This window comes from Heloderma suspectum, chromosome 2 (assembly GCF_057233095.1).
Source record: "Heloderma suspectum isolate Gila_16-S chromosome 2, 16-S_ref, whole genome shotgun sequence".
Lineage (NCBI taxonomy): Eukaryota > Metazoa > Chordata > Lepidosauria > Squamata > Helodermatidae > Heloderma > Heloderma suspectum.
This window is the reverse complement of record NC_139459.1, coordinates 123370015-123382326: the sequence shown is the minus strand read 5'-3', so window position 1 is coordinate 123382326 and position 12312 is coordinate 123370015. Positions and strand designations below refer to the sequence as shown.

Below are 12312 nucleotides of genomic sequence, written 5' to 3'. Positions count from 1 at the left end.
ATCTAGTACAGGTCAGCCAGGCAACTAACTGAGTGTTTCTTATCTGGATTAGATCTATGTTGTGGGTGGACAACCTGGAGTACAGATAATCAAAGTGGTGCAGGCTGTATGTCTGTGTGTTTAACTCCCGGATGGGAGCTGTTTTGCCCCTAGCTTGGCTATGATGTGTATTCATGCCTTCAATTAATTAATTAATTAATTAAACGTATATCCTGCCTTTCTGCCACAAGTGTTGCTCAAGGCACTTGGTGCTGTTCCTGTGCTATGCTGCAGCAGGATGCAAGTACACAGATACATAAGAACATAAGAAGAGCCCTGCTGGATCAGAGCAAGGGTCCATCCAGCCCAGCATTCTGTTGACACAGTGGCCAACCAGCTGTCAACTGGGAACCCACAAGCAGGGCATTAGTGCAACAGCACCCTCCCACCCATGTTCCCCAGCAACTGAGAGAGCAATGAGACCTAAGTATGAAATTCAGTTTCTAAACAAGCTATATAACTGTATATGTAGTTTCTGTTTACAAACTGAAATTTATGCATAGATCTCATTGCTGTATCTACCTCGTGTAGGTTTTGGTGACTGTACATCTGTTTTTTGACTTCCCCTATTAGATACTTTGTCCCACATCAAGAGTAGGAGTTTTGGAACCCAGAAATATGAACAGTGGATAGTTGATGTGCAGAAGAAATGCCGAGTATTACAGCTGTCAAATAAGGAGGAAGAAAGCAGAGTTTGCAGGGGTCTTTTTATTTACACAGAGCACCTCTGGGTGAGTAGCTTCCCTTTCCCCAGAACCCAATAATTTTTCTTCCACTGTGCTTCCAGGAGTGAATGGGGAAGGATGTCTTTTGCTTTCCCCACTACTCTGGCTTGAGATTACTATGGTCACTGATGTAATTCCATACTTCCAGCATCTTGTAACAAGACCACATCTTCATCTGTGTATGATGGAAGACTAAGGATCAGCACAGAGAATACAGCCAGGCCATAGGAAGCATTTTGTTTGTCTCTGTGGCAGATGTTTCTGTGAACCAGCTTAACAGGTGATCAGGCAGTTTTCTCCATGCCATCTCCAGCCACTTAAAAAAAAATGGGTGGGAGGTATCTGGAGAAAACTGTCTAAATCATGTGGTGAGCTGGTATCCACAAACTGCTTTTCATGAGAGTAATTTAGAGAGGTACTTGCTTAGCAGCCATTTTGTGTGTCTCAACCATCAGAAACCCCTCTAGGTCCTTTTCACTTGGTACTTGGAGGACACCACTAAGATAATGATGATCTCAGATGGCCATAATTATACATCTGAAGGTTTATATTGCTGCCTGTTTTCAGAATGAAGTGTATGTTTTTGTTGAACCTGTAAGTTGGGTGATTACTATGAAAAGAATTTGAAAATGTCTTTATACCCAGAAATATAACGATGCCCTCATTATTAATGAAGATGCACGTACCAAAGATGCACTGGCTTATCTGAAGGAATTCTTTGAGAATAAGCGAAGGTGGGGACTTGATGAAATTGAACAGCAGCTGGCATCAAACTTTGAAGGTATTTCATAGAAAAATATAATTATTCAATATGTTATGCCAAAAATTTATCATTATTCTTCCCACAGTAAACAGCACAATAGCATTTGTTTTCTCACAATACTTAAATAGCGCAACTGTGACGAACAGCAAAATTAAAGCATAAGAAGTAAACCAAGGTTGGGGAATCTGTGGCCCTCCAGATGTTGCTGGACTCCCAACTCCCATCTGCCCCAGCCAGACTGGCCAGTGATCAGGGATGATGGGAGTTATAGTCCAGCAACATCTGGAGGGTCACAGGTTCCTCACCCCTAAAGTAAGCGGGTTTTTTTTCCCCTTTTTCTTTTTTGGTGGCAGTTGACATGTTATTTATTTATTTTAAAATATTTATATGCTGCCTTTCCAAGGCTAAAGGTAGTTTATTTAAAGTGCAATACAACGCCATAAAATATAGTTAAACAAGACAATTAAAATATGGCAACAAAACAGATGCTAACTGCTCAGGGTTCACATACAATATTTTGTAAAACATTGTTTTTAATGTGTAGTATATCATTTATATGTATTTAAACTGATTTGAATGTAGAATCAATGTTTTTCTTTATTTTCATTGTTGGCTTTTATGCTCTGTAAAGTTCCATGAAATCTACTGTTGAGGATACAATCACATTTAATAAATGTAACTGTTACCTTTATAAACTTGTAATGTGAGCTGCCATTCCTTTGTGTTTCTGTGAGAAGTGATATGTATCAAGAAGAGTTAGAGCAGTGCCTTTTAGAGATAGAGATGTGGAGAAAGTGAATTTGGAAACAAAGGCTAGTTCTCACTGAGGTGGTAAACTGTGTCTGGCTTGTACCATTTCAGATGGTACATGTGGATCCATATGACTGATTGGTTCTCTATACCAAGACATTTCCCTGCACATAGAAAAATAGCATGTGAAGGAGAAGGCCAGATTCCTGTAACTTTTAGTTTCTAAAAGGACATTTGGGTTGTTTTATATGGTGGAGCATTATTATGTGAGTCCCTACATGTAGCCTGAAGTGGTGCAACCAGGACACAAGTTTACATCTCAGTGAGAATTAGGTGAAAAACATCTGGAAAACCTGATGCAATTTTAGCCTCTGATGCCTTCTGAGTGGCTCTAGTTTGGAGTATATGCAGGGGAGAAAAATAACATCAACTGAACCAGGGAGAAGCAAAGCTAGCTTGGTCATTAGCTGGTGAAACCCTCTCACATGGTTGCTGTGAGAATAAAACAAGATCACCCAAATGATTAATCAACTATGAGGTTATAGGTGAAATATAAACATTGTATTGCAAGTTACTTCTGGTCTTTTCTTTTTTTCCCTGTTTTTTTTAGAGCAACAACTAACAAGCATTGTAAATTCATAAAATAAAATGTAATAACATACATATGTAGTGCTAGATTTCATCTGTTTGGGGAGGGGTGTTTCTGTGTGTGTGTGTGTGTGTGTGTGTTTCACACACATACAGAGTTAGATTAATTTCTTTTCCAGCTAAATTGCCAGAGCTTGAATCAGGTTCTCAAGATGAATCCAATGACAATCCCAAATTGGAAGATGTTACATTTATTCTGGAAGAAGAATACCGCCTCAAACCCCAGACTCGCACTATTCTCTTCGTTAAGACAAGAGCACTTGTAGCTGTAAGAGAACCTCTCCTAATAGCCCAGATGGGGCAATTTAAAAATAAACCCTGTCTGTTTTCTGTTCTATTTGAGTTTAAATGAAAATAAATAATACTGGTTTCCTAGCCAATAAGGTTTACATAATTTACAACAATAATTTAGAACACCCGTTCAATAAAATAACACACATTGTCAACATAAACTTACAATCAAAAACAAGATGGCAATGTTCCTCAGTTTTAACCAAGAGTAAAAGAGTTGGGGGTGAAGTACCTCCATATTTCAGTCAGAAAGATACCAGTTGCACCAATCTGGGACAAAGTTTGGCTGAAAGAAACTTCAGGCCAACTCTGAAACAAAGTATGTGAACCACCAAAGATCCCAAAGGGCTAGGCATATGGTGAAAAAAGGAGAAAGCTTGGAGCTCTATTATCACAAAATTCTGAGACCAAATGAATTTTACAGGCATTGAAGAACTGGATAGAAGAAAGCCCCCAACTTCAACACCTAAAGCCAGATGTACTGATGGGACGTGGGAAGAGAAATAAAAAAATGGGTAAGGGTGGTGTTGTACTGCAGAGGAAGGGATGTTAATTGTGAACATCACAAGATCTAGAACAGAGATGTGGAACCTCCAGCCTGTGGGCCTAATCTGGCCTGTGGAGATTTCACATTCGGCCCATGGAGCCTCCCCTTCAGCACCTCCAAATCCCCACAGGAATCCCCACTGTGATCTCCGATCTGCCATAGAGGACTCAGACAGTCCTGCAAGAAGTGGCTGCTCTTCCTGGCGCTGGCCGAGTCTTCCTTTGTGTCTTTTGTTGCTGCCAACGGGGATGGCAAAAGTGCATGAAGAGCTGCACTTCCCAGCACCAGTCGAGTCCTTTTCTCAATGCTTTCTCAACCTCAGAGAGGCATGGAACTCTGAACCTCTGTCAGCATGGAGAGCAGACAGATGGGAGGGGTGTTGATGTCAATGAGCATAGCCATGCCCACTGATGTAATCTGGCTCACAGAGGGCCTGGTGTGGGGCTGAATTGCCTCTCACCAGGCCCTCCATGGGCCAGTTTGCTCTCCACTTTAAACTAGCTCTGTACCCCTGAGCTAGAATGTTGCAAGGCAGCAAGATCAGCCCCTGATCTAGAATGTTGCAAGGCAGTTTGTACAAATTCTGCCATTGAACCCCTCTACATTATTGATATATTTTATTATTTGATTTATATGCCGCCTTTTCACCAAGAAAATGGCATTCAATCATAAAAACATTTAAAACAATAAAACAAATATATTAAAATACATATAAAACACAACAAAAAGTACAGAATTAAAAACAGCACTGAACCTAACAGACCATCAGGCACCGAAAGCCTCCTTGAATAGAAACAACTTTGGCTGCCAGCAGATGGAGAGCACAGAAGGAGCCAATCCAGCCTCCCTCAGCAGGGAGTTCCACAGCCTGGGAGCAGCTACCAAGAAGGCCCTCTGTCACGTTGCCACCAAGCACACCTCTGAAGTTGATGGTACTGAAAGAGGGCCTTCCCCAAAGTTCTTAAAAGCTGGGCAGGCAGGCTTTTATTGGAGAAGGCAGTCTTTCAGGTAGCCTAGTCCCAAGCCATATAGGGGTTTAAAGGTCATAACCAGCACTTCGAATTCTGCCCAGAAACTGATTGGTAGCCAGTGAAGCTGTTGTAACAAAGGGGTCATGTGCTCCCTGTAACCAGTCCCAGGCAACAGTCTGGCTGCAGCATTCTGGACCAGCTGAAGTTTCCAAATCGTTTTCAAAGGCAGCCCCATGTAGATCATGTTACAGTAGTCCAATGGGGATGCAACTAAGGCATGTGTGACCATGGCCAGATCAGACAGCTCCAGGAATGGGTGCAGTTGGCACAGTAGTCTGAGGTGAGCAAATGCATTCCTGGCCACCATCAAGACCTGGGCATCCATATTCAGGACTAAGTCCAGGGGTATACCCAGACTGCAAGCCTGAGACTTCATGGGGAATGTAAGCCAATCAAGCACTTTCTGTCAAAGAATCTAATGGTGTACGCATAATCCTAGCTAGCTCAAACCAAAATTTTAAAATATGTCTCCTGGTTTATAATATGAAATGTTTGAAAATATGTAGAATGTATTAGCTGAAAGCATTTTCCAGTAGTAGAGATGTTTGAATTATTTTTTAAAATACGTTCAGTGGGATATAAATCTAAATGATGAAGATAATAATAATTCCTCCACATGACCTACAAATTGCTTTCCTCATGGCCTACTTCTCAAGCACCAACCTGTCAAAAATTCCAGTGAAGATTCACCCAGAATACACTGGAAAATGAACAAACAGTATGTGTGCTCAGATAATTGACATGCGTTCTTTTGATCATAGCATGTCAATCTTTATGGTTTACAAGCATTTCCAGTGTTCTAAGCTGAAGAGTCTGGGCATTGGTTGAAAATATGCCCTTCTTTCTTTGGCCCAGTTCAGACATAATTAAAGCATGGCTACGGGAAACATTGCATGAGCCTCAAACTCTTGTGCTCCTCTCTCCCACTCTTTTGCACAACAGAGGAGACTGAAACCTTCTGGTTTTGCTTTTAAACTAACCACAGTTTCCTTTGATATCTGAACTGTGGTTTGGTTACAGTATGATTAGTGAGAATAAGCCAGGCTCAAACCATGAGCCCCATCAAGATTCTGTGCCATGGAGAGCTCAGTGCTGTACAACTTGAATTAATCCGCACAATCTCTCTCTCTCTCTCTCTCTCTCTCTCTCTCTCTCTTTCTCTTTTCTGGGTATTTTGCCATGGGAGGAGCAAGGAACTATACAGTGCTTGGAAGCCCTGTGTCTAGCCACTGGAAAACGTATTCAGTCCCCCCTCTACTTTCTCATATTCCAGGAGGCATCATCCATGCACTTCCAAGCATGTATTTGCAGTTTTAAGGGCTAGGAAAGTGCTGTGTGGGTTTCAGTTTTAACGGAGCTGAGATTCTCAGACTCTGGATTCCTCCACTCCCATGTTCTGTGCCGTTTATGTGCTCCTGTGACATACGCGGAGCTGTGATGAAGGGTAATGCCTGTGTTAATAGCTTTTGTTCTGCTGATAACCTAGGTTCTCCCCTGCCAACCCTATTTTAGGTATGACCCTCCCAAATCAAAAAGGCGTCTTGGACTCCTTCAAAACGGACGGGGACAGCAAGATGCTCATCGCTACTTCTGTTGCTGATGAAGGGATTGACATTGCTCAGTGCAACCTTGTCCTGCTGTATGAATATACAGGCAATGTCACCAAAATGATACAAGTCAGAGGTAGGTTGGCAAAAATGTTCCATGAGAAGAAGGTGTGGGTGTTCAATTCTAGGGGCCACAGGTCATGCAGTTGCAACCTAAACCATCAAATGTGTGGCTATCCAGTTTGTGTCAGATTATGTGGGCTTGGAAATGGGCATGTCAGGTTTCGATTTGTAGACATGCTTCCCTCTGAATGAAAATGGACCCTTAATGGGCCAGAGGAGGTGAGGTAGCTTGTTTGTTTGTTTGTTTGATTACGTGCTTACATTTCTACATAATGCTATAGAAACCAACAAATTAGATAGGTCCCTGACAGAATGGCTTACATTTTAATAGACATGACACAAAAGGAAGCTATATATATTTACTAATGTGTATTGTAGATATACCTTGGCGAACAACTGTGAATATACTATTACATTTACTATTATCTTTACTATTTCTGAGACTCTGATTTACTTTTCCAGTAGAACAATTATTAATGTGTAGAAAATGATTAACGTGTAGGGAAAAAATAATATGCATTCAGAAATCAGAATGGGGAGGGGTGCAGAAAGGTAGGCTTTGACAAGAGTCATATAATCTAACTGATTTGCCTAAATTTGCTTTGCTCAAATGTCATGCTCACTTTTATACATCACGCTACATTGTGTCCCTGCTCCACATGTGGTGGCTTTTATCCTCATACAAATGAGAGCCAGAAGTGAGTACTAGTTGTTATCATTCCTAGCTCTGTGGCTTAAACTTGTTCCTATGTGCCACCTCTAGGTCGAGGAAGGGCTAAAGACAGCAAGTGCATCCTTGTGACTAGCAAGAAAGAACAGGAGGAGAATGAGAACTATAATATGCTTAAGGAGAAGATGATGAACAAAGCCATTGAGATTGTGCAGAATTGGGAGAAGGAAACATTTGCACAGAAGGTGACTCCCATTTTTTGTCATAAGAACATAAGAAGAGCCCTGCTGGATCAGACCAAGGGTCCATCTAGTCCAGCATCCTGTTCACACAGTGCCCAAACAGCTGCCCATGGAAAAACCTACAAGCAGGACATGAGTGCAACAGCACCCTCCCACCCATGTTCCCCAGCAACTGGTGTACATAGGGACACTGCCTCTGATATTGAAGGGGGCCTTCAGTGGTGCCCACAAAGCTCACTATTCCCTCCCCCCTTAAAAAAATGGTTTTAAGACAAACTTGATAAATGTTAGGGCACCAGGGACTCCTTTCTGTTTTGTGACCTCACCAGCTGAACCTCTTTTGGTAGTGGGACCTATAACAGGGCCTCCACATATCATCATAGAATCATGGGGTTGTAAGGGGCCTACAAGGCCATCGAGTCCAACAGCTCAGTGCAGAAAGCTTGATTCCCAGGTGATCTCTTAACATATAAACAGTCAGGTTTATATCAAAGGAGGCTACCTTTCAGATTTCCTACTGACATCTTTTGCCTCTTCCTCTCATTACTTTTTCCTCTTAGATAAGGAACTTGCAAAATAAGCAAAAGAAGATGCAAGATTCCAAGAAAAAAGAATCTCAGCCCAAGCCACCGATGAGCAATCGAAGATTGTTGTGTGGGAAATGCAAAGCATATGTCTGTGACACGGAGCGCATCAGAGTGATCGAGGTAAACTTACAGTAGAGCATTCCGATGGTGACACTGTGGATAGTGTTTTGTTGTGGGGCACACCCTTCCCTGAGCGTTGTCATTTATAGTTGCGGGTTGGTGGTAGGGATTAGTAGCATTATCATGTATTTTCTGCTCCAAATTCAACAGTAGTGCTGGTGAAATTCTGTGCTCCAAATAAATTATGCAAGCTCTAGCCTGGATCCACTGAGGGCAATCTGTTGTGCAAAAGTAGGATTTTATAAAGACAGATTCTATGTGTGCAAATGTCTTGTAGGTAGAGTATCAAAAACAAACGAGTCCAAAATCTATCTTGCCCCTAGGTAAACATGGGTGCCCATTTTATCAAGTGATAAAGTTATCACAGTGGGTATGTGACTCATCAATATTCCTCTATCAAGTGGCGAGGGAAACCTTACTACTTTGCTGCTTCTGTGAATTTATGGGGTAAAATTCACCAGCAGGACAAATTCAGTGGCCAGCTTACCAATTGGTTACATGCATGTTACCACTTCACATTTACCCAACCAAGGGAAAAGCTCAAGAAACAACTTGGTGTGGTAAATGCCATTCACCATATAAACGCACATGCTTATGTTACATATGTCAGAAGTGCACATGGGAACTGGGAGAAGGTAGGGGTTGGTCCCCACACACACAGATGTCACTTGACTACTGTATGTTTGTTAAGTGGCAACTGAATGTGTGTGAACTAACTTTGAGAGGCTCAGCATTTGAGCTGATATGAAAGTCCTGTGTAGTTTTATATCTCTGACCTGTTCGCATATACAAGGTGTCACTTGACAAACATGTATGTGTGAACGAGGCCTAAATGCATGAAGAATACTGGTGTAACTCCAATGTGGTTGTTCTAGGGGTCCCACCATACTGTCTTAGATGAGAATTTCAGGAAACGGTATAGAACAGAGCCTCACAGCAAACCACGCCGCTACAGCAATTTTGAGAAAAGATTCAAGGTATACTGCAATGCTGACAAATGCCATCATGACTGGAGAATCACGGTGAAGTACAGGGCATTTGAGGACCTGCCCATCATCAAAATCGAGAGCTTTTCAGTGGAGGATGTTGCCACGGGGGAACAACGTCCTTTCCGGAAATGGAAAGATGTTAATTTTACAATGAAAGAATTTGATATTGAAGAAATCAATATCAAATGACAAAATTATGACTGAAAAGCAGAACTGCCCAATGTGCTATTTAACTTAGTCCTGAATAAACAAACACACCTTCCTATTTTAAAAGTCAAATGCTGGTTTATATAAGAGACCAAAATGAAGCACTTTTCCAATTAAGAGCATTAATCTTTGAAGTTCAGTGATTCGAAATCCAATGTAACACATCCATTTGAGTTTTAGTACTATTATGTGTCCATTAGTCAGCACTGCTTGATCAGATTCCTTTCTGCAAAAGAAGACAGACACAAAATCCAATAACGTGGCAGCTTGACTGAATCTTATATAACTTGACATCAATAGAATTGGTGTTATTCAATTGACAACAATAAATATTTTACGTAAAACCTGAAGCTTTATTGGTTGTGTTTGAGGAGCTGGAAGGAAGTTTTGTTGTTAAGTATATCTGTATGTTGTTCATCTCATCCCTTTTCTTTACCCCTCATGATGGTCATACATCCCCTTCTTCCGAAATTTTGAAGCAGCCTTACCTCTGAATACACATGTTTATGGGCTGTAAGTCCCATCAATCTAAGGTCTGAATGCCAGTTCAGGGGAATCCTCCAATGTAGCAAGCTATCCTCCAGGAAAAAATATTTGAAGCCAGGTTGTAGGACTAGGAATGAGCCATGTGCCCAGAGCCTCCCCAATTGCCACCCCACCCGTTTTGTGCTCAGCTTCAGAAAAGCTTTCCTGATTTCTTAGACCACAGTTTTCTGTGACATCTGAACTGGGAAACTGGCTTTTAAGGGCTCTTTTCATACCAGGTTCCCCACTTTTGGCTTAGGCCACACCCACTGCTAACTAGTCCCTCCCATCTCTGGAATGGGGCCCTTGATATGAAGAAAGCTCCCCACCCCACCTTACTATATCACTGTAGCTGTTTTGGGAAGATGTGGCCTGTATCTGGAAGGGGACTAGGGTTTTTTGGTCTTGGAGAAGAGCAGAAAAGCAGGTTCCATAGGATATTGAGGCCTTGCACAACCTAGGAGGAGCTGCAGATTTCTTGCATAAGCTTTCTGGCCAGCCTCTGTGCTCTTACTGCCTTAATTCCTCAGTTAACACTTGCAAATTTCAGATCTTGCCTTAAGACTACAACCACAGAAACACCCACCATGAAATATTTTATGCTGATCTCTAACCTTGTTTAGGCCAAACAAACAGCAGTAAGGCCTTGAAAACCCAATATTGTGTAAGCAAGTGTGCCTACATGACTCTTTTGTCACCTTTGTTTAAGACCATCACCAAAATCCCCCTGGCTGTCTTGCTCACCTGGACCTGTCAAAGCCAGAAATATGCACCCATCAACACCCATCTTTTCCACACATCAGGAAAGAGAATCCCATTGTCTTCTTTCTTCCCTTAATGTCTGATGCCTAAAAATTCATTTTCCAACATCCATGAAAGACTTGTTTTGTTTTATTCTGATTACTAAATCCTGAGAGAAGAAGGTTAAAAACAGCAACCCAAATTCATAGAACATGCAGAGAGGGAGAGAAGGAAAGAGGATTCCTTCTATCATTTCTGCTCAGGAGAGCAAACCCCCCTTTTCCTCCCTTTTTCCCCTTCGTTCCCAGAAGGAGCCCAACAGAACTTCCCATTACTTCACAAGTCAGCAGATAAGTCTTCACAAGTTTTTGCATCATCTTCTATTTTCCTTCTCTCCCCCCGCTTTTCCTAATATTCCACCCCAGACCAAACTCCAAAACTCCCAGACGTTAGCTCTTTCTCCATCCACTTTCTTCCATAACCCTGTATTTGCTGTAAAACTCTCTCACAATCACCCAAAACAGTCTGTTTCTCCCCCATTCAAATCATCCCAAGCTGAAATGTCCCCCACTTTCCCCCCCCTTCTGCCATGATCAGCCACACACACACACACACACACACACACCCCTTGCTAAGAGTCAAAACTGCTCTTTGAGGTTCTGGGCACCACACTTTAAGAAGGATGCAGACAAACTGGAGAGGGTTCAGAGGAGGGTAACAAAGATGATCAGGGGACTGGAAACAAAGCCCTATGAGGAGAGACTGAAAGAACTGGGCATGTTTAGCCTTGAGAAGAGAAGACTGAGGGGAGATACGATAGTGCTCTTCAAGTACTTGAAAGGTGGTCACAGAGAGGAAGGCCAGGATCTCAGTCATCCCAGAGTGCAGGACATGGAATAATGGGCTCAAGTTACAGGAAGCCAGATTCTGGCTGAACATCAGGAGAAACTTCCTGACTGTTAGAGCAATACGACAATGGAACCCATTACCTAGGGAGGTAGCGGGCTCTCACACACTGGAGGCGTTCAAGACGAGGCTGGACAGCCATCTGTCAGGGATGCTCTGACTTGGATTCCTGCATTGAGCAGGGGGTTGGACTTGATGGCCTTGTAGGCCCCTTCCAACCCTACCATTCTATGATTATGAGGTGCTACACTTCTATCAACCCCCTTTTGAGCATACACACAGAGACAATTCTCTATGCACCCAAGTGCACCTAGCTTCACTATTGACTTTAAATTATGGTTATCTCTACCCTTCTTGGCGTTAATGTACGAGTCTAATTCTCCAAAAGGTATGTATAATTCTAATTCCCCTGATGTGTGATTTTAATTCATGGAGAGAGCAATCCTATGGCTGCTAGACAGCAGCTAGACGGCGATAGGATATCTGGTTTTCTGGGAACCGACCTCAAGGCCCATGCTCCGAGATTGGTTCCTAGAGAACCAACCTCCCCCCACTTCTGCACTGCCTCAGAGGCAGCGCGGAACAGCCCTGTCCTCTGTGCTCACAAGAGGAGTGCAGAGCGACCGAAAAGGGGCATTGCAGGAGGCGTTGCGGGATGGGTAGGGTGGAAATGCCTGTGTGACACATCCAATGTGTCGTACAGCAGCCTCCTCCCCCACTCAGCCCTCCTGTGGCTAGACAGCTGAAATCGGCTCTCTGGCCCAAAATGTAGGGCAGGAGAAGCACAGAGGGAATGATCCCCTCTGTGCTTCTCCTGCCCTGCATTGGATAGACGGTTGTCTCTGAGTTCGGAGGCGGCTG

At 42.7% G+C, this 12312-nt stretch overlaps 1 protein-coding gene across 1 annotated transcript in view; it reads left to right on the top strand.

The window, feature by feature from the left end:
• LOC146352677 (antiviral innate immune response receptor RIG-I-like) overlaps positions 1-9627 on the top strand; it is a 32989-nt gene extending 23362 nt beyond the window's left edge. Inside the window, exons 13-20 of the mRNA XM_084829675.1 lie at positions 613-770; positions 1410-1545; positions 3045-3193; positions 3641-3731; positions 6307-6477; positions 7228-7379; positions 7937-8083; positions 8959-9627. Of these exons, the coding sequence (XP_084685801.1) occupies positions 613-770; positions 1410-1545; positions 3045-3193; positions 3641-3731; positions 6307-6477; positions 7228-7379; positions 7937-8083; positions 8959-9261 (1307 nt within the window). The 3' untranslated portion in view covers positions 9262-9627. The remainder of the gene's footprint in view (positions 1-612; positions 771-1409; positions 1546-3044; positions 3194-3640; positions 3732-6306; positions 6478-7227; positions 7380-7936; positions 8084-8958) is intronic.
• Positions 9628-12312: the final 2685 nt, after the last annotated feature.